This window comes from Tenrec ecaudatus, chromosome 10 (assembly GCF_050624435.1).
Source record: "Tenrec ecaudatus isolate mTenEca1 chromosome 10, mTenEca1.hap1, whole genome shotgun sequence".
Lineage (NCBI taxonomy): Eukaryota > Metazoa > Chordata > Mammalia > Afrosoricida > Tenrecidae > Tenrec > Tenrec ecaudatus.
The window spans coordinates 76,552,141-76,575,094 of record NC_134539.1 but is presented as its reverse complement, the minus strand read 5'-3'; the positions used below and the strand labels follow the sequence as shown (position 1 = coordinate 76,575,094).

The window sequence follows — 22,954 nt, the reverse complement described above, 5'->3', positions numbered from 1 at the left end:
GGCCGTTTTCAGTAGAGGCTGCCGCAGGTTTTTAAGTGAACCTTACTTGCTGGGGTGTTTTCATGGGCAAGCCACGTGAGATTCCAAACAGTCAACAAGTGGGCACCTAGGGGGCTCATCCGAGTCTAAAGGTTCTGCCACGATATTTCCGATGGTCCTAGTTTACATCGAGTCCGAGAAAGGCTGAGCGCTGGGCTCGCCATCTGGATTCGAAGGCAACCTATCGCGTTGGGCCCGCCTCTCACGCCCTTAGCTCCGCCCCCAACTTCCGACAGACTCGCCGTCACGTGCCCTGACCCCGCCCCGCAGACGCGGCTCCCCTCGCGTCGAGCGTCCCCGCTTCGCTTCCGCCGGAAGTACGGCGACTTTCCCTTTCCGGCTACGGGTCCCCAAGCGGAGCGGGATACCGGACCGGGGAGCCGAGCAGCGGCGGCGGCGGCGGGGGCGGTAATGGCGGAGCTGGTGCAGGGGCCGAGCGCTCCGGTGGGAATGAAGGCCGAGGGCTTCGTGGACGCTCTGCACCGGGTCCGGCAGGTACGAGCTCGGCCAGCTGGAAGGAGCACGAGAGGCCGAGGCGGGGCCCGGCGACGAGGAGGGGGTCGGCCCTGGGGCCGGCAGGCAGTCAGGGCCGACGCCTCAGCTGGCCCCGGCGCCTCCTTGGGACTCTAGCGGCCGGGAGGAGTCGGGGGGGATGAACCGCCACCGCGAGGCCCAGGCCTAGCCTGTCGGGCGACTGTCCCAGCTGCCTGCAGCCGCTGAGAGCTTTGCCCAGGGTGCTTGGCCCCTGGCACGTCCCAGGACCCATGGGGCTGGCAGTCTCCGTGGGGTTCTGAAGTTCGCCTAGGGAGGATGCTGGCGAGAACATGGTGAGGACCTGGGTGTAAACATAGAGGGCAGCTGCCCCAGGCCCGGTAGCCCCGTAAAACTTGGGGGTGGGAAGATGGAAGACACACACACAAACCCCCATCTTTCTTGAACTCTGTATTTTGAAGGTGGAGTGGGAGACACGCGAGGGTATTTTGGGCTACTTTATTGGAGCTGGGGGGAGAGTGCTAAATGGGCGTGGGTGGTCCCCAAGAGAGAGAAGTGCCGGTGACAATGGTTATACCTTTCCGTGGGGGAGAATGTGAGTGATAGGGATTCGTTCCAGCAGTGAAACTTTGCCATCTGAGGCGGTTCGTCAGATTGAGACCCGTTTCTACGAGGTTGCAAGCTTTCCTTGAGACTGGATGTGGGAACTGCTAGAAACTGCTCTGGCCTGGTGCCGAGAACGGACGGGGGTGGGGTGTAAATTTCGAACAAGTTGACCATTACGTTTAAACGTCCTCAGCTGGGTTCGTTTAGTTCCTCACCTCTCCCTGTTTGATTCGCAGGTGCACTAACTGACTCTTTAAAAAAGCTGGGCTACAGCCATTACTGCTTGGTTTCCAACAGAAAGGGCCCCCAGGACTCATTGTAGAAGAAAGTCTCCATTTGGGATACTTTGAAGATACAGTTTTTACATCTCTTTTCCGTTTTCCAAGGGAGAGGCCCCTGGCTTTCTCAGATACTGACTTTGCTTCCAAATGCGGATGTTCCTATAGGCATGATGGCAGAGCCCCAGAATTTACCATGCCACCCAGTTTTTTTTTTAATCTGATGCTTTGTTACTTAACGTCTAACTCCCAACCAGTGCAGTATTATTCATCTAGTAAGATGCCAGAGCCAACCAGTGACTATAATCAGTGATCCTGCCTTCCAGCACCCCTTCCACCGCTCTGCTAGTTGGCATAGGCCCTGGACCTTGTTTCTCCTTGGCTACTAACATGAAATGGCTTTCACATGCGCTGATGAGTGGCGATCCCCCTGTTGGGCCTTCTGTGTCCTGGAAGAATTGGTGTCATTGACCTCAGTTGGCAGAAAGCCTGAACCCACTGCTGTGGACGCGATTCCAGCTCATTGCAACCCTCTATAGGGTGTCCAAGGCTGTAGATCTTCTCGGGAGCAGAGAACTTCTTCTTTCTCCTTTGCAGAAAGCCTGTAGTTGAACATGTAATGGATTTTGACCCATTAGGAAGCCTTCTCCACGCTTCTTGAGCCAGTGGTTGAGCTTGTATTGGACAGCCTACTCAGGAGCAAGGGAGCGCCTCTGCCCAGTGCCGCCTCACCGAGGAGTGCTGCAGCAGTGGTGTTCACCCCCACCTTGAACCTCACGGAAGCGTTCCCAGCTCTGAAATGCACCACTGACTGGCGCCCGATGCAGACAGTGCCATCGGTGCATTGCTTCCGAATGTTTACTGCTGGAGGTCAATACTGTCGCCGTAGACATCATAGTCGTTTAAAGACAAAGCATCAGCGAGATTTCTGGATACGCTTAGGCTTATTGTAAAGATTTGCATTGGCCAAAATGAAATTTTAGAAATATATAATGTGTGCTATACCAAAAAAAAAAAAGAAACCCAAAAACTCAACACATTCACTCCCTCCCCCCACTGCCACGGAGTCTCATGGCAACTATCTAGGACAGTGGAGTTGTGCCCTTTGGGTTCCTAAGACTGCACATCTTTCTCCCACAGAACACTGGAGGGCTCAAACTGCTGACCTTGCAGTTAGCCGCCCAACACGTAATCCACTCGACCACCCAAACCAAACTCTGCCATCGAGGTCATTCAAACTCATAGTGACCCTGTAGGGCTGCGGGGAGCTGCTCTTGTGAGTTCCCGAGGCTAACTTTTCAGGAGTAAAAGCTTCTTTATTTCTCCTGTGAAACAGCTGGTGGTTTCAAACTGCTAACTTCCAGGGTAGGTAGCAGCCCAACACACAATCCACTACGCCACTAGGACTCCTTAGGGTGCTTCTAGCAAAGTGTACGTGGAAGCATCGTTTATAACAGACAGCTGGATGGTAGTGGTTCTGCTGCTCCACTGCATACACAGCTGTCGGGATTAAAAAAAAGTCCCCTCCCAGTAAAAGTGGGAATAAAAGGCAGGGTTGGGCTGTGTGTAACATCAACAGTTCGAAGAGATGGGACTTTCTACTTCCGTAAAGAGTTACAGCCTCAGCTACTCACCCGGCAGTTGGACCTGGACCTACAGGTTACTGAGTTGACATTGACTAGATAGATGGAAGAGTTTGGTTTTTGTTGAGTCTATTTTAGTCAACTGACTGCAGAGCTCTGGGTGCTATCACTAAGCTAGTATTTGCGAAGCTCCTCCCGTGCTTGTCACACAGGGCACTTAATCTTCAAGGTTGCCTTATCTAAGAACTGGAAGGTATTTTGTGCTTGCTTATCTAGTGGAGCAAAATAGAATGTGAGTTGACCCTGCTAGGATTTGAACCTATAGTTTGTACTAAATTGAAGGTGTAGCGTCTACCACCTAATCCACCCAGCTTTCCTTCTGGCTTCTTGAAACCACATAAAGCCTTTGGATTCTTTGGGACAAAATGAACCCATTGTTACTGTAGTTCATTATGAACATGATGTTCATCGGTCCAAAAAAACAATCTGAAGATATCACAGAAAATTAACTTTTTTCTGTAACAGTGTGAACCCCAGTTCATTCATATGTTTGGCACAGGTGGGGAATTTATATACACGCTGTAGGCAAGTACGAGTAGTACACATGTTTGGAACTGTCTTCTGATTTGGTTTCCTTGAACTTGGGTAGTAACATGTTTCGTACTCCCAAGGCATTGGCAGGTTAGCACAAAGCAGATCTTCTTAATTGCTTAGAGAGGACAGCTTCCCAATTCAGGCAGGATGTAGACTCCAGCACAGGCTAGATCACCTTATTCCTTGACTACATTCTGCACCTCTCTCCTCGTTGATTGTTTAGGCTACAGCAGTGAGGAGATGATGGAGGCAAATTTATAGTATTATAGATGCAGATTTATTTTATTGTCCTCTTTCTAAATATAGAAATGTTCCAGGAAAGCCCTCATCGAGGACACACACTTGCATGTTAGCAGGGTCTGATCGCACAGTGCATCACAGATTCCCAGCATCCTGCCATGAGAGACCAGCTGTCTGCTGGTCGTCTCCTAAATAGCAGAGGCTCTCTTGCCAAATTGCTGATGCTTTTTATGACTTGTAAGCTCCTGTTTTGATCCTGTCCCGGTCACTGCCTCTGCATTGCACAACTCACTCCAGAGGAGTCTCCACTACAAAGTAAATGGTACTTCCTGCAGTTGGGCATTGTGGTGGCCCTTTGTCCAGTTAATTGTGAGCAAGATTGTTGTCCATTGTAGAGCCATAAAAGGTAACCTTTTGACTGATTTTAGGCCTGGAAGCTATTCTTTACTGACATCTTTGGGGGATTAATGTGGTGCCACAGAAGTTCATGGTCTTCCAGAAGATGCTGGGGCAGGGGAGTGGGGTGTAACCCCCATTTGTTGGCCATTTCACTCTTTACTCATTGTGAGAGGCCTTTGCTCACTTTATAGCTGAGGTATCTAACTCCTGGCAGAGACCAGTATGCTAATTGCTCAGTAGGTATCAGTGGTGCTACGCAGAAGACGTGCTTGCCCACTGGTTGACTGCCTATCGTGTCAGCGATGATAGAGGGGTTAACTCCTGCAGGCGCCACGCTCACCTTAGCTTTCTCAAATGCCGAGGAAACCCAGTGCCTCCAGGGAATCCACAGGCTTTGCCTGTGTCACTGCTTTGGTGGGACCTCAGTGAAAGGGTGGCTCAGCGCCCACATTTATGGAAGCCTGGAACTCCACGCCTGGCATTGAGCTAGCTGGTAAATGGACACTGCAAGCCCCTGAATGCCTTGGAGGCTTTTCCCAGTTTCTGTCTTTTAAAATCTGGAAGCCTAGGTGGATTATCAAACTTCGGTTTCTTCAGCCCCGGTTACTTTGTAGCTGCAAGGCTGGAGGATGGGGCACAGTGGGCCTGCAGGCAGCCGTGTTGTTTGAGCACCACAGTACCAACATTTGGAAATCAGAGTGATTCCATGTAAAAATCAAGCTCTAGCACCTCTGAAAAGAGCATGGGGCCGCACTGCTGCCAAGGTCTGCCCGACAATCACCCTGGCAGGAGCTGAGCTGCAGCTGCACCACCACATAGTGTGCACGTGCTACAATGAGATTCCGCTGTGCCTTCATTCTTGCTGCTGTTTCACACTGCCCGTTGCAGTGCTTAGTGGACAGCTTTCTATTACTGAGTCCTTTTCCAAGTTGTGAGCCCAGTGTCTGCAGTTTTTATTTGTGATTTCTAATGGAAAACATTCTGGGTGGAGAATTGGGAGATCTGAACTCCCTGCAAGTAGCTGCCTGACCTTGGGCTACGCTCCTCTTTCTCCAAACCCACTGCCATCGAGTTGATTCTAACTCCAGCAGCCCTGTAGGACAGAGTAGAACTGCCCCGTAGGTGTCCAAGACTGCACATCTTTATGGAAGCAGGAAACTTCATCTCCAGAAGAGCACCTTGCAGGTGGCAGCCCACATGGAGCCCGCCATCCTGCCAAGAGTCCATTTTTCTACAGGTGATTAAGTGAGTTGGTGTCTTCAGCACTTTTCAGAAGCCGCGTGTGTGCACACGTGCAAATAACCCGAGGTTATATCACTTCATAGGGACTCTGGTGGCCCGGTGGTGATGTGACGGGCTGCTAACTGTAAGGTCAGCACTTCACAGTCAAAGCTTCCGTCTCGGTATATCAGGGAAAGGCGTTGATAGGATTATTTTGGTGGTTCTACTTTCTAATTTTTCAATTGAGTAGCCACTGCGACCTTCCCTACCCACTCAGTGACAACAGTTCCGATTCACAGCTGTCTGAGTGGTTGTAAGTTCAAACCTACCAGCTGCTCTTGGGGAGAAAGATGTGGCATTCTGCTCCCAGAAAGATTTACAGCCTTGGAAACACTCTGAGGCAAGTCTCCTCTGTCCTTTCTGCTCACTGAGACATGTGAGCTGCTCCTCTCCTGGCCCCAGTTTTTCTGTGCAATCCTTTTCTTGTGCTACTTTGCCTTAGAATGCTCCCTCTTCACAATATTGTGCATCCAGAGTTTGGGATAGAGACACTTGACAGAGTATGGCCAGTAGCGTCTCTTGGAGACATGAATTACAGTTTCATTGTAGTGCCAGGTGGTAAATCATTTGCAAGAGTTAATACTGTTAATGGAAGTAGTGATTTCATTCAGATTACCTATCTTCATTTGAGGATCTGCTGAGTCCATGGCTTCTTTTGCTAGATACTGGGCCAACGCAAAGATAGATAAGACAAGGTTACAGCTGGCTCATCTCATCATGAAATTAGAATCTCACAATTAAGACATTGCATGTTTGAAAACTTTGAGCCAAAGGGAAATATAGCTGTTTTCCCAGAGGCACCAAAAAACAAAGTTTACTGTCATCCAGGTGATTCCTGCTCATGGTGACACTATAGGACAGAGTAGAACTGCCCCAGTGGGTTTCTGAGACTGCAAATCGTGTGTGTATGTGCATGTGTGTGTGTGTGTGTGTGTGTGTTTAATCTTATTGGCATTTAATTCACTTACACAATTTAATTAGCCCATTCATATTAAGAAGAGTTATGTAATCATCACAATCTATTTCAGAACATTTTCTTTCTTTTTTTAAATTTTTCTTTTTATTTATTTTTAAAACATTTTATTAGGGACTCATACAACTCATCACAATCCATACATATATCAATTGTATAAAGCACATCTGTACATTCTTTGCCCTCATCATTTTCAAAGCATTTGCTCTCCCCTTAAGCCCTTTGCATCAGGTCCTCTTTTTTTCCCCTCCCTCCCCACTCCCCCCTCCCTCATGAATCCTTGATAATTTATAAATTATTATTTTGTCATATCTTGCCCTGTCTGACGTCTCCCTTCACCCCCTTTTCTGTTGTCTGTCCCCCAGGGAGGAGGTCACATGTAGATCCTTGTACTCGGTTCCCTCTTTTCAACCCCACTCTCCCTCTACCCTCCCAGTATCGCCCCTCACATCCCTGATCCTGAAGGTATCATCTGCCCTGGATTCCCTGTGCCTTCAGCTCCTATCTGCACCAGTGTACATCCTCTGCTCTATCCAGACTTGCAAGGTAGAATTCGGATCATGATAGTTGGGACTTTTTCTTTCTTGTACTCTCCCTCAACCACCCCCCCTTGCCATGCCCTAGGTAATTATTAATTCAGTTACTGTCCTAGATTTTATACACAGAAAATCATGCATAATAAAACAATAAACAAAAATGACAACCAGAAAAAAATCTCAAAAAGAAAGCTGAAAATATTAAAAACTGAAGGAAATGATCACGTTGATAAGGTGTTACGTTTTAGCCTAAGTGCCTCTGTCATAATCACCTTCATCATGCTCTCTGTCTGTAGCCAAGCTGTTTACATCCCGGTCTCTACTTACAAGGGATTCACTGAAGGCTTAGTCTGTGTGTAGACCCTGCAAATAAACTTTAAGCTTCCACTGTTACTGTGGAAACTGAATGTTCAGAATTTAAGCTCTGATGCCTTTCCCTGTTCTGGATTTGGATTTTGTTGACAATCCTTGGATCACACATAGATCTTTGTGGGAGTGGAAGACCTCATCTTTTTCTTAAGGAGCATCTGGTGGTTTTAACTGCTGACCTTGCAGTTAGTCGCCCAACACATAACCCACTGTGCCACTGGGGCTCCTCTCCCGGGGCACACACTAGCTAATACATTCAGTAGTTCCTGAACCCATCCCTTCGGCACTTTTCAAAAGAACTTGGTTTTAAAGCAGAGATACTGTGGTTTGAGGTCACTGCACCAGAACTCGAGCACAACATTCAAAGGTTGCTAGTGAAAATTAGGTGGAACGTAGAAGAGCAAACTGATATGTTGCCTTGCCCGTGGGCGTGTCAGAGCCATGATTCAGATACAGGTGATCTAGACGTTCTGCAGCTAGATGATGTCAGGAAATTGATGAATTCTGGAGGAAGCTTCACTCTAGAGCAGCGGTTCTCAACCTGTGGGTCTTGACCCCCTTGGGGCTCGAACAACCCTTTCACAGGGGTCGCCCGATTCATAGCAGTAGCAAAATGACCGTGATGAAGTAACAATTAATTTTATGGTTGGGGGTCACCACAACATGAGGAAGTGTATTACAGGGTGGCGGCATTAGGAAGATTGAGAACCACTGCTCTAGAGCTCCCAGGTTGTGACTGTTTGTCCTAGGGGAGGCCACTCTTCATAGCAGGGAGACAGTGACCTAATAATGGCCTTGTTAAGTCGTGCCATTTAGAGGCAGCATATAAAGGGCTTTGCAAACAAGTGTGGGTGGGTTTGATTCTGTCCAAATGTGAGTGGGATGCATGTCAGAGAAAGCTACTGAGAAAAGTTGTCATCATGCTTGATTGTCATTCAAAATCACTTGTTTCCTTAAGGCCAGTAAATAGGGCAGGATAAGCAGGGGCCTCATCGCTTAATGACAACAATAGCTGCCATTCATGGAGCCCATGTGCTGGGCAAGCACTTTGATAGACCAGTATGTTCCCTGGGGTCACAAAGTCCCCAGGGTGTGCTAGAGTGAAGTGGTTAGAGACAGACTTCAGGGTCCGAGGGCAGGAATCCCAGTTCTCCTTATTATCATTTATTACCTTGGTGACTTTGGGCAAGTTATTTAACTCTCCTGAGTCTCTGTTTTGTCATTTGTAAAATGGAGATGTTTGGTAGTAGTAATAACTTTTGTAACAAAAACTAATCGTAGACATTGGGAGACTATTCTTCTGGAGAAGTAGATGGTAGTGGTTGAAGGGGACATGAAATAGATTTTTAGGGAGCTGTTTCTCCTTTGATATGTTGAGGAAACCAAAATAAAACCATTGCTAACGATCAAGTCAATTCTGATTCATAGCAGCCCTAGGGTAGGTAGGGTGTTGGAGACCTTAAATCTTTACAGAAGCAGCCAGCCCTATCTTTCTCCCTTGGAGTGTCTGGTGTGTTTGAACTGCCAACCTCAAGGCTATAAGTCCAATGCTTACCTGACATAACCAAGCTATAAACTTGTAATTGATGGACTTGTATATATTATTATTATTGTTATAATTATCCATCAGTAAAAGAGTTTTAAGTACTAGCAAGCATTTTTTTGTTCCTTACTGTGTGCCCAGCATTGTTCTGGGTAGTTTGCACTTCTTAACCCCTTATACCCATGGATACAGTTCCATGCAAACTGGCTTCAACTTCCACAGAATGTAATGAGAATAGTAGCAACTTCATAAGGTCATTGTGGAGACTAAGGGCACGGTCAGTGAATCTTCTAGACTGCTGTCTGTACTGTAGGATGCAGTAGGAACTAGTAGAATGCAGAGCTGGGGCTTCGCTCCACTTCCCCGGTGCACAACAACACCCCCCCCACCCCCCCCCACACACTATGGTTCCACAGACTGCCCTCTGAGATACATACTGTTTACTCCTGCCTTGGAGTTGGGGGTGAAGAGACTGCCTGTCCCCCCCATGTATTCTCCAAGGTCCAGGCAGTTCCACTCTGGTCACAGTAGGATGGAGGTGCTGAGTAAGCAAGTTTGAATCTTGCTCCCTGGATGGGGATGTGAGTTGTATCCCGCTGCTTGCTAGATCTGTGAGAATTGGCAGTGGTAGGACACAGTATGTGGTTGACTCGGCATTCAGTTGGTCTCTCCTATCTCTATTTTGTACGAAGTAACTAATAAGTAAGGCATCATGGAAATATTCACAGTGTAGTATTCTAATTTATAACTGGTGCTGAAACCTGTTGTCAGAAAATACTCCTGAAATTGAACCCTGAGAATAATTTCTTACTGTAATTTTGAACTTCAATGTAGCACCTTTCTGATTTTTGCCATTTTGGTGGGGCCCCAATACACTGTTTATTTAATATTTTTTAAAGATAATGAAACCATTATCATAACTAGAAACCTTTTCATGCATCAGGGGTACATAAGTAGGTATGTTCATACATGTACTTACCCAAGTCATTGTGTTACAAATCTCTAGAAAACAGTTAATTGGCCTCCACATTGTACAGGTGCCCAAGGTCACACCCTTAAAGGACTCACTGGAAAGCCAGATTTTTTTGATGGACTGCTAGTCCAGTGCTGCCCTCCCCCCAGGGGCACTAGCTACTACTAGGGGAAGTTAAGTGTCTATGACATTGACTTCCTTTCTATCTATCGCTGTGCTGAAAATAGTCCAGGTAGTGAGATAACCCCTTCTCCTCTTGCCCTTCCCCCTCAAAAAAGGGTGGGTGGGAAAAGTGACTCATGGCAGAGCATATTGGTACAGCCTCTCCTGGAGGTGGTGCATGCAGATAAGGGCAGTGGCCTTGGTCTTCTTGGAATGCCCTGGCTGCCCAGACAGACTTTCTTACCTTCTGCCACGTGCCGTTGCTAACTGAGGGCTCTGCCGGCTTCTTCTGCAGCCGTGGCTGTTCCGGATTCTCAGCCAAGATATGAGGGATGGTTGGTTGGAGCTTTGTACACTGGAAATCCAGTCCTTGGGAAGGAAATTTAAGAAAAGACCAGGTGGAAGAAAGGGAGGTCTTGTGTGTAGTGGTTAAGAGCGTAGACTAGTAGCTTAAGTATGGTTTATGTTTGGGCAGGTCAGTCAGTTTTGCTTGTATTCAAATGGAAACAATAATGCTTAACCTCCTAGACCAGCGGTTCTCAACAGGTGGGTCACAACCCCTTTGGGTGTCCTACGACCTTTTCACAGGGGTCGCTTAAGACCATCAGAAAACACTTATTTCTGATGGTCTTAGGAACCGAGACACCGCTCCTCTGTCCATCTCCAGGCAGGTCTGCCCACTTGCAGATATGCCCACATATGAGTACCTGGCCTGATGACTGTTACCCATGCTTCGAGACAACATTTCATTTATTTGTAATTAGAAATAAACATTTCACAATATACAATGACATACTGGTTTGTCATTAATCTCTATGCTTTAATTAGGTTCAATTTGTAGCAATGAAAATCCTGCATATCAGATATTTACATGACAATTCATAACAACAAAATTACAGTTAAGTAGCAGCAAAAATAATGATATGGTTGGGGATCACCCCAGCATGAGGAACTGTATTAAAGGGTTGCGGCATTAGGGAGGTTGAGAACCGCTGTCCTAGACAATCCCCAGGAAGGATCATGAGATAACGTTTTGAAAGGGCCTGGGGTTGCCTTGGATTGGGGGCTTCCTTGACATCCGTCCGTCCCCAACAACAAAAAGCACTTGGTAAAATTGAGCTCTGGTGATCTTGTACATTTGTAATCATTTCTTAGAACAAGGTTGTGTTTATATGAATAACGGAGTATATTGTCTCTTTCCAGTATGCTGTAATTATAAGTTACAGTGTAACCCAAATATAAGTTACAATGTAATTGATCTTGTAATGGTGTAACTCTCAGGATTCCCATGCAGCGGGCCTGACTTGGAAGCTGCACCTGTTCCAAACTGCTACTCTCATGAAAAGTTCCCAAACTGCAAATAACCGCAGCAAGCAAGAATTAGGAACAAATCTGAACACTTAACAGTCACATTTTAGAAGAATGGGTATTGATTTAGTTATGCATGGGATTGGGGGTAGGGGGGGATCCCCCAACAGCAAAAGATACACACTATCTAAATGGTAAGGAAGGCCAAGGATTCTGGAGTAACATTGTAGCTACTTTGGAAGGAAGGAGAAGCCATCGGAAGCTGAGCAGCCTCTTCAGAAGAGAACTGGGCGAATGCCCCTTGCAGAGAGCTGAATCTGAACACAATTGAAGAACTCAGTGATTATCAAAAAACCCCTGGGGTACTCTTACCAGCCCAGTGATCTTGAAAACCCCCAAGCAGCCTTTTACTGGGGTAGATGAGCAAGTCTTCCTGGGACACAAGCCACTGTAGTTTCCTTCCCTGTCAACCCACGGCGTTCCCAGCTGGTGTACTGGTTACAGCTTAAGTATGTAACCAGCCTCCACCAGGGGGTTCAATACAATATGGAGCCGCATGATTGCAAATTGATAGTGGAATGCTACTTAGCAAGGCCTAAACAGTGTATTGAGTTTGGAGTTTGGGGAACAAAAAGAACTCTGAAGGGGCAAGATCAGGGCTGTCCGGTGAATGGAGAAAGGTTTCCCAACCAAAGTCTAGTGGGATAACCCTTTCTGCCCTCAAAGAATGAGGAGATGCATTGTCGTGGTGGGAAACGATCCCTGTCCACTTGTCTCTTGTCTCACTTTTCCATTTTCTTAAAGCCCCTTTGAATGTCTTGTGTCCTTAAAGAGAATCTACCACAATTTCCCCTGGGAATCCCCAAACAGGGGCTAAGACCTGAATGACTTCCCTGCTTTGAATCTAACTGGCCCAGCATTCCCCTCTGCTTCGAGTCAAGCTCCACCTGACATTGACAGTGATATCCCTGGACTCAGAGCAAAGCTGTTTGCTCGTGTTTTATGATTGTGCCAAGTCACTTGACTCTGTGGGCCCCTTAATAAACTGTGGATAACTTTGGGAAGAATCAGAATTCCAGAATGTGTCATTGTACTTATATGGCACTTGTACATAGATCAAGAGACAATTCTAGAAACAGAACAAGGGCATGCTGCCTGGTCTAAAACTCGGGATGTGTGTATCACGGTTGTATCCTCTCACCATACTTGTTCAATCTGTGTGATGAGCAGGTCATCAGAAAAGCTAGATTATAAAGCAGAATGTGGCATCAAGATTGGCAGAGGCTTCAACTGCTTGTGATGTGCAGAGGACACACCTTGCTGGCTGAACGGGAGGAGGACTTGAAGTGCTTGCTGAGGAAGATCAAGGACGGCAGCTCTCCATATGGATTACTACTCAAGAAAACCGAAATCCTCGTGACGGGACCAATAGATAGCACCGTGATAAATGGAGAAAAGATTGAAGTTGTCTGGGATTTTTGTATTGCTTGGGTCCTGTCAGTGCTCATGGAAGCAGCAGTCCAGATCAAAATATGTGTTGCATTAGGTGAATCTGCACAAGACCTCTTTAGAGTATTGGAAAGCAAGGATGTTGCTTTGAGGACTAAGGTGCACCTGACTCAAGCCTTGTTTTTCAGTTGCCTCATAGCCATGTGAACGTTGGACATTGAATAAGGGAGACTGAAGAAGAGTCAGTGCATTTGAGTTGTTCTGGGGAAGACTACTTGAAAGTACTATGGACTGCTAAAAGGACAAACAGATCTGTCTTGGAAGAAGTACAGCCAGAGTGCTCTTAAGTTAGAGGCCAGGATAGCAAGACTGCATCTCACATACTTCGGACATGTTGTCAAGAGAAACCAGTCTGTGGAGAAGGACATTGTGTTTGGTGAAGTGCAGGGGCAGCAATAAAGAGGAAGGCCCTCGGTGAGATGGACTGACCCTGGAGCAGCAGCAGTGAACCCAGATGTAGGACCAGCTGTAAGGATGGTGTGGACTGTGCAGAGGGTCATTGTGCGGCAGTGACTGTGGGTCGGAACCGACTCAGTGGCACCTAACGACAAAGCCACTGCTTTGCTCAGACCTTTTTGTGTTTTTCTGTCATTTAATTTTAAGGGGCCCCCTAATGAGACTCAGGCATATGCGTTACTGAGAGACCTTGCCTGCAGCCACCTGCTGGTCGCAGCGACATGGTTAAGTCCATTTTGTTGGGAATGAACTGGTACGTGTATGAACTGGAGCCCTGATAATACTATCTCGTGTGCCCGTGTCTACGGTCTTGGTGGTTCACCTCACCTCTGGCCCGACTCCGTTTTGCTGTGGTAATGCTGTGGCGGCCATCGACAGGACGCGCAAATGACTGGGTTCCAGTCAGACTTACCGAGCACGGGGCTTCTGCCGTAGTTTGCCAACCTCTGGTCAGGACAGCAGCCGTTTCTCGCAACTGTTCGTCTTACCAGTTCCCTCCTCAAAGCCCATTTTTCTTATATCAGGAAAAGGGCTTTTTCTTTGTTTTAAAAAAAAGGTTTTTAATGCATAGTGGTCACATATATGACAGAATGTGCCGTGCATACACAGATTCTCAGTGTTGCGCAGCCTCCAGCACTGTTTCCAATGATTTTGCATCATCTCAAATAGACCCTCTGTGCCTACTAAGGGCAATCACTTCCCTGCCTAGGGGAATCTTTGAAACTGCAAACTGACATTCTAGCAACTTCCCATCATCCTTCCTGTGTCTAGCCCTTTACTAGGGTCTCCTGGTGACAAGCCCACACTGAACTGGCTTTTGTCTGTCTGTCTCTTGATACACATCTGGTTTCTTCTACTCTAAAAACATTGGCTTTATTCCAAGCTGTGCCCCCCCCCCCCCATGCTGGCTTCCTACGCCTCTGTCCAAGCTGCTCTCTTTTCCTGAACACGTGAGCTCCTTTTGGCCGCAGAGCAAATGCTTATCGCCCGCTGAAATGATCACGTTGATTAACTTACTACCAGATGTTCGGCAGAGCAAGGGCTTTCTTGTTCAACATGGTAGCCCCATTTCCTAGGGCTGCTACTTGTGTAGTGCTTTCTGGCATCCAAAGCTCAGCTTCATAAGACCTGTTATCCTCTCCAAAACTACGAAGCAAGCGATAGTCTACCCTGGGGTCATGTGCACAGAGGAAAGCGACGTGCTCAGCAACGTAGAACTAGTACAGAAAGTGCAGGACCTGCCCAAAGATGCCTGTTGCTTAAATCCAGGCATCATTTTCCAGGATCCAAACGGTCTTTACTTGCTTTAGGCAATTTATCTCTGTTGGCCCCAGAAGGTCTCAGACTTTAAGACCCCTTCAGATTGACTAACCCGGGAGAACTTTAACTGAAGACTTTGCTGTGTGGGACAGCTGTGCTAAGTGTCCTCAACCCACCTCTGCTTGTGAAATGTAAGGTACTCGGCGTCAGCCTGTAAACATTCTTTTGCTTATTGAAAGAGCTGATGTATTCTAGCGATCAGATTTAATTTCCTTGGAGAACAAAGTAGATAAGGAGTTCTTTTGAAGTTCACCCATAGACACAGCGTTTGTTTCCGGGAAATTTTTCAATAGCTGCGTTCTGTTTTCTGATAATAAATTTTTCAAGTTGGAATGTTCTCAGAGGTTAGCTCATTTTTCATTGCAAGAATCCTTCTGAAATGACATGGATAGATGACATGCCCCTGCTGTTCAGATATTCTCATGAGCAGCTTCTTGTTATGTATCTCTAGACTATATCATTGCTTTGTGATATTGCCGCTAGTTGAATGGGCATTTTTGCTTCGTACGAGAACCCTGAGATAAATGTTTTGAACAAAATTCTTCACATTATTGTCCAGCCTTTTTCTTAAAATGTGGCATATCTGTATTTTAAATGATGACTTCAAATACTGATATGCGTGTAGCAGGCATGCTTCTTCAGTTACTTTGTTTCCAAAGACTCAGTAAGCCCCAAGGGAAAGTCACTTAGCAGTGAAAAGCATTTGCCCTACCATGCCATTGCCTTATATTGCTCTTGGTCCAGGGAGAGATGGGCTAACAACCTTTCAAAGAGGCCACTTGTCTCTCCCTTCAGATACAGGCCAGATTTGTTACTGATTTCTAAACTCTGATTCTCTCTGTAGATTGCTGCTAAGATTGATTCAATTCCTCACTTGAATAATTCCACTCCCCTAGTGGACCCCTCGGTGTACGGATACGGAGCACCCAAACGGCCCTTGGATGATGGAGGTGAGTCGCTGTGAATATCTTGGCCTTTGGATGATAGTGAAGCTGCCGGCTAAGTGTGAGTCTGTGTCAGCCATTTCCTAAACTGCTCTCGCAAAAGTCACACTTGAGTGGTTGAGAGGAAATATTTAGGCTGATTTTTCTCAGCAATTCACAGGCATTTGAGTCCCTCTTTGCCTCGATAACACAGGGTCTTCTTAGGCGGACCCTAAGGTGAAAGCCCTGGCCCCGGAGCCTCAGCTGTGATGTAACTGAACAGATTCAAAGCCTGCTGCTTGATTTGCTTCCGTTCTGCGGGTACCAACAGGGGAGCGGAACTCCAAAGAAAGCTAGGCATTGGTGCGCAGCTTTCCAGAAGCCACAGCCACGCCTTGGCCTTAGAGAAAGGGAGACGGGCAGGGACTGTTCTGTAGTCAGTATGTCCGTTTTGGGGGTTTATTTTTCCCACCGTACCCATTTATGAACAGCTCTTTCTAAAAGCATGTTTGTTTGTTTGTTTTCATTCATGCATGCATTGTCGGCTTGTTTTTACACCCTACCCCACTCCTAAAAAGAATTGCTACCACTTGGAAGTGCCCTCACCAGCCTACTTTGATAATTAGTGTCTTATGTGTTTCTGCAGAGAGCCAAGAGCTTCCTTTACCTTGCTAGGGGTCCTGCAAGCTATGGCTCTACAAGGGCTTCTGGATACAGCAGAGTGCATATGCACCGATGTGCATGCATTCAGGGGTTGGTGTCATCTCTTGATGCTGAACTATGGTCACGCTCAAGCAGGTACAGCATTTTGCGGAGTCTTCAGTTGGGGCAAGGAGGTGTAATATATTTTGTATGATCTCCTTTTCCAAGAAAAGTAGGTGCGTTTTATGTACACAAAAATTCATTTGGTGTGACTTGTTGCCTTGAGGATTTGGAAAGAGAAGGTCTCCCCGTTGTTTTTAGCTGTCAACCTATTAGGAAGAATTGTATAGCCTTGCACTGGGACAAATTTTAAAGAGACATCTCCTTTGGAGGTGAAAGTTTTGTTGTCTGTTCAAAAATCTATTTATGGTCACATAGAAAATCCACCCCAGGGCTATTAGAACTGAGGTGACAATTTAATCTGCAGCTCCAAAATGATTCCCTTTGATCTTTTTGCTTTTGACTTGTGCTAACCTTTTCTTGAACCAAGAGTCACTGATCACATTTTGTGAATTTTTGCCGTTGTGAAGAGAATACTATACTGCAGAGTAAGGAACCTTTCCACTTTCTCAGGCAGTAACAGATTGTGTGAAAATAAAAACATGCTGCCTGGCGAGGAGCACATATCTCATTAATGAACCATGTGTCTCTCTGGCCCACTGTTTCCAGAAATCTAGATCAATACATTTCACAACTCCCAAGCGTGTGCTAAGACTTGTACACAAAGTGATCAAGTCTGTAAATGTGCCCTCTTTGGATATTTGCAGATGAACCCACAGGCATGTTGCAGGTTTTTCTTCTGTGAGTGTTTTGTACACACCTTTGGAGGGAATTAGTGAAAGTCAACTGACTGAGAAAGAGAATTGGGGAGCAGTAAAATACAGCTGACTAGCCAGGATCACCCAGTGAGTCACCAGTAAATTCAGTGTTACTCAGAAACACTTGACGCTCCAGCTCTTTTTTTGTTATCCATAGTGTGTACATGTCTGCCTTTGGGGAGCGAAGTTCTTATAAACAGAAACTACACGTGTCCTCTTTTCCTCCCTTTCAAACAGTGGTTCTCAACCTGTGGGTCGCAACCCCTTGGGGGGGGGGGATGTCCAATGACTCTTTCACAGGGGTCTCCCGGTTCATAGCAGTAGCGAAATTAGTTATGAAGCAGCAAGGAAAATAATTTTATGGTTGAGGGGTCACCACCACCTGAGGAACTATATTAAGGGGTCACGGCATTAGGAAGGTTGAGAACCACTGCTTTTAAATGTTAAATCTGCTTATAGAGGCAAAGGAGGCCTGGTGCTCAGCTTCTAACCAAAAGGTCAGTGGTTCAAACCCACCAGCTGCTCTGCAGGAAGAAGATGTGGCAATCTGCTTCCCTAAAGATTACAGCCTCAGATGTTCCATGGGCGGTACTACTTTGCCTTACGGGGGTCATGATAAGTCAGAATTAGCTCAGTGGCCGTGGGTTTGGGTTTTTTGGTTTAATTGTAGAAAGGACCGAAGAATGAATCTCTGTGATTTGGAATGGATCTCCTGTCATATATGTCTTTAACAATGGGGCTTCAGCAAGTTCGAGGGCAGTTCCAGGATCTTTCCAGTTCATTTTTCTGCATGTAACACACACTATTGAGCAAGTCTTATCTGTGCACTATTAGTGTTACTGGTCGCCTTCTAGGCCTGCCATTTGGGTAAAAATGGAGCCATGGGAGTGAGTTCAGTTCTAGACCTGAAATTGACCAAAGGCTACAGTCTTGGGTGTCCACCAGCTTCTGTGCAACCAGTAAACCTGGTCTCTCCCCGTTCTGATCATCGGTCCACATTTTCTTCCTGCTCTATCCAGGAGCCCTTTCCGAGCCGTTGGTGGTAGCTGAGCACCCTCCTTGTTCTGGTGTCAGGGTGGTGGAGACCGACGTTTGCCTGGCCCATTAGTTCAGGGGACTACCAGTGTTTTCAGTGTTCGTCACTCTTTCCTCTGCACAGGGAGACACCAATAGTTCCACCTTCGATGGCCGCGGATGAGCTCCGAATGTCCCAGGCACCGCTCCCAAAGTTGTGTGGAGAACATTGCGCAAAGGATCTTTTTAATTCATTTGGTGGTGGTGGTGGTGGTTTGGGGCCATTTTGGTTTGTTTTTTAAAACCTACTGCTGTGTCCTTATCTGAGCAGAACACTTGTTTGACAATCTTAGCCACTTCAGATCAGGTCATTTTAAATAGTAACATTTTTAGTCTCAACACCCCTGCTTTCTAAGCGTCTTTGAGCTGACTGTACCTTTGGCACGCTACCATCCGAGGGGTCTCCCCACTGGTCTCGCTTGGTCATGGCACCTTTTCCCTTGTGATGGCAGGAACTTCAGTGCAGCCATTCTCCCATACGACTTTAGCATCTTTTGGTTAACCAGGGCAGTCAGTCTGGACCTCCCTAGCCTGCCCGCCGGCCTCACTTGCTCCCCCTCGTTCTGTACTCCCCAGTAGCCACCTCATCATCTGTTGTTTCTCTCTACTCAGCCCGAAGCACATCCCTCCCTAGCGTTACCTGGCCAGCTCCTGCTCAGGCTGCAGGTCTGTTGACAACCTCCTGACTTCTGTTGCTCCTCATCAGTACATTCCTCGTCGTCTTTAGTCTCCAGCTCGGATGCCACTCTTGCCATGACGCCTCTTTTCTTCTCCTTCCCCGCCCTTCCCCTTTCCCTCACACCACCTCACCAGCAGATAGTAGGGCACATTCCCCTCTGAACCTCTACAGCAGGTCTTTTCATCTCGGGGGCACCGTCACCTTTGTGACTCTACTTATCTAGAGTATGGCATGGTGTCCCGAGATTGTACACGCCGTGGTCACATAGGAGGCCGGGTCTTTATTTCCCTGCATTCCCTGATACATAGTCCTAGCTGGGAGACAGGACGGTTTCAGTTCCAGATGGTCACAGTAAATAAAGCCAGGATTGGAACAAAGTCCGTCCCATGGGTTTTTTTTGTTTCCTGGTACATATGAACGTTTGCACTGTACTCTATTAAGCGGGCAGTAGCATGCTGTGAAAGAACCTAATATTGAGAGAATGACCAAAATGCTGAGCAACACACAAAATAAGTGCATAATCTTCAAACTGTGCACTGATAAGGCCTGCTCCATACAGGCCACTCCAGACCTTCAATTTGTTACATAAAAAGAAACCTACACTATCTGAGAAGCACAGTAACTCAAAGTACAGTAAAGTGAGGCTGCTATAGCGAAGGCTTGATGTCTCCACGTGTACGTCCTCCCCCTTGACACCCTACAGTTGGCCTATAGAGAGAGAATTTTTTTAAAGGAAGTCTTAAACTTCAGAGAGTCTGATTAACTGATTAAGTTATTTAGAAATATGCATTCCAATTGAATTAAACTCTAGTTGGCAAACTTTCAGAAGATCCAAAAGCATTTTAGGTTTGTTGGCCATTGGGTGGTCTCTGTCCCACCCATAGCACAGACAGGAACATGTACGTGAATAGGCCTGGCCATGCTCCAGTAGGGCTTTGTTTACAAAAACGGGTTGTCGGCCCTCAGGCGGTCCAGTTTGCTAACCCCTGGTCCGATCAGTCTCTCCCAGTGATAAACTGTGCCACGCTGTCAGTCTTCGTTCAGAGAGTGCCCGACATAGCCCTAATTTCCTTTCATCTGCCTCGTGCGAGTTCTCGTTGCCCCAACTGCCATAAAAAACAAGTGACTCCATGTGTAATCGAGAGCTGGTGCTCAGATTGCCAAGTCCCTTCTCACCTTGCCCTCTGTGTCTAGTGCAGTAGGGTAAATGGCTTCTCCCGCCCTCCGCTCTGGACCCTGGCGATGGTAAAGGAACCGGGTCCCCTTGAGCTGTTTGTGATTGGCCCGGGCAGGCCCTGCTCGGTCTTGAGGCTCCTCTCTGCTGTGGAGGGAGCAGCACGAGCCCGGAAGTTGACGTAAGCACTGCGCTGTGTGACGGGGAGCTGCGGGAGGGCAGGACAAGGGACCTTGAAAACAGTCTTGGGTTGTTGTGTGTGGTGGTGACCCGATGGGACAGGGCAGAACTACCCTGTGGGTTTCCAAGGCTGTCACTCTTTATGGGAGCTGAGCGCCCCATCTTTCCCCTTGTCCATTGTACAGTGCCACACTTTTTCATCTGGGCTGAGCTTGAAGCTTTTCCTGTAGAGTGGAGGAAGACTTCTTGAGCGTACTGTCAAATGGAGTATTTGAATGGAAGACAAGAATAGACTATCTACGGCAGCTGTTCTCAACCTGTGGGTCGCGACCCCTTTGGGGGGGGGTCCAACGACCTTTTCACAGGGGTTGCCTGATTCATCACAGTAGCAAAATGACAGTTATGAAGTAGCAATGAAAATAATTTTATGGTTGGGGTCACCACAACATGAGGAACTGTATTCAAGGGCACGTGTGGCATTAGGAAGGTTGATCGACGCAGTCCCTTTTCCATACAGCACAGAGCAAAGAAAAGGTGGGAAGGTGGAAATGGGAGTGAGTGGGCAGGCTAACTGAAAAAGCACCTGCTTTCAAGGACGGAGAGGTACCAGTGGAGGTAGAGCGTGATGAGTGCTAAGATTCTTGCCTTGGATGGTGGGCCTGAGTGTCTAGACCACTGCCTTTGGCCATAGCGCCTCAGGCCTGCAACACCCATCTCAGCTCTGTAAAGGGATAATCATTGCTACTTCCCCTCCTTCTGGGAAGGATGCTGCAGGGTGAAGGTCATGCATAACTCTATTCCCCAGAGCTATCTTTTACAGCGTAGACAAGTAAATTGGGGTCTTCGAGACAGGGGTTGGAGGCTTGAGGGATTCCTTTCCAGCTCTTCAGCCCCCATAGGAAGTCTCTGCCCTAAAGCACCTCTGTCCGAGCAGCGGGTCTGTGGCGGGCGCCTTTTGAGTCACGGCAGTGCGGGGGATGCAGAGTCCCGAGGGAGCAGAGCATCAGAGAGCTTTCGGAAAGGTGCAGGGAAACAGGGTCTCATTTTACCCAGATACCTCATGGCAAAAGCTCTGCCTCCCTTCCTCTGTCCCCATCTTCATCCGCCCTGGGACTTTAATTCAGAAGTGAGGTGGCAGTCACGGGAATGCACATAAAGCACATACATGTGAGTTGAAAAAAAGAGGAAATTAAGACTTTCTCCCTGGGAAAGTATAATTTATTATATTCTTTGAAACTACTAAACCTCTGCGGGAGAAATTCAATGTCCAGTAAAAGAGAATTAGAGTTTTTCAAAGTTCTTTTAGGGAATTTAGGCACCAAAGCAGCTTCCTACTCTGGGATCTGAGTGCCCCGAGGCACTTTAAAGAAAAATCTTGATGACCTGTCACCCAGAAAGCAATTGGGTAGTTTCCTCTGAAACTGGGTTCTCCTCACCCGTAGACTCCTGGGCTTGTATCCCAAAGAAATGAAGCTTTGGTTTGCATGCAACCCTGCTGCGAGTTGCTGGAGTACTTTTCTTCATAATACCCCCAAAGAAATGGCCTTTCCATCCATTTACCAGCAAGAGCGTGCTTAGACGGTCCAGCCAAACCACAGACATATACCTGGCAATAAAGATGCACACGGCCCCAGATGAGGCTCCGAGGAGCTGGGCTGAGTGCAAAAAAAAGAAAGAGGAGACCCCAAAAGCTCTGGACTGTAGGGTTCCATCGAGAAAACGTTTCTCAGATGGAGTCCCTGGAGCAGTTAGGCGTGGCGGCTGGAGGAGTCTCTGGGTCAGATAAGAAAAGACCACAGCTAGAAGGGACCTCTGACCCAAGCCCCTCCTCACCTATCCACGAGGAGAGGAGTCTGGAGAAGTAAATGAATGCCTGGCCAAGGTGCCAGACCTGAGGCGGAAGGCAGACTGGAGCCCTGGCTCGGACTCTCATACCAGGAAAGTGTCGTGGACGGAAAACGGAACACCGTGAAGTCTGGCAGGTCAGGGTTGGCCTCCCCGCTCTGCCCTGGTTTGATGTGTGATTTAGGGCAGGTTCTTTAACCCGCTGAGCCTCCAAACATCTTTTCCTCAGTTAGAAATTGGAGACAAGAAGCACTTTACCTCATGAGCATCTCATGAAAATTTTAAAAAATATCTCATACTGCTCCAAAAGTTTCTCTTTCCATTGGCCCTAGTACACAAATAACGTAAATGTGCTGAAATTTTAAAATTCTGTGAAATATATCGTCCTGCTATGTGGTGCCCCTGTTTTCTCCATTGGATTGCTGAACAAAGCTGATCATGACCCTGCAGCTGCCTTCATGATCCGCAGACAAAATGAGAGTCATAGCATGGAGTACATTAGTGTGTGTGCTTCTCCTAGACAGCGGTTCTCAGCCTTCCTAATGCACGCACGGCCCTTTCATGCAGCTCCTCGTGTGGTGGGGAGCCCCCAGCCGTACAGTTATTTCCATTGCTACTTCATCACTGGCATTCTGCTACTGTTAGGAATCAGGCGACCCCTGTGAAAGGGTCGTTGGACGCCCAAAGGGGCGACGCACAGGTTGGGAAGTGCTGCCCTAGCCTGTTCTCGGGAGTACTCCTGGCTTTAGGCCTTGGATAGGCATTTCAATGGAGAAGGGGTCTAGGTGGGGATTCTTGGCCCATCCCCATCCCTGGAGACTATATACTCGTGAATAAGCCGAGTTTTTCCGCACATTTTTAATGTAGTTTTTGTGGTAAAGTGGGGTGCCTTGGCTGA

General features: G+C 47.3%; 1 protein-coding gene across 3 annotated transcripts in view; it reads left to right on the top strand.

Annotated features, from left to right (window-relative positions):
* Positions 1-356: 356 nt before the first annotated feature.
* The window catches only part of FUBP3 (far upstream element binding protein 3), a 53,048-nt gene continuing 30,450 nt past the window's right edge, over positions 357-22,954 (top strand). For 2 of the 3 annotated variants that reach the window (XM_075560630.1, XM_075560628.1), the window contains exons 1-2: positions 358-534; positions 15,506-15,611. In XM_075560630.1, the coding sequence (XP_075416745.1) occupies positions 451-534; positions 15,506-15,611 (190 nt within the window). In that variant the 5' untranslated portion in view covers positions 358-450. Of the gene's footprint in view, positions 535-15,505; positions 15,612-22,954 lie in introns of all 3 variants that reach the window. The other variant, XM_075560629.1, reaches the window with a different exon arrangement.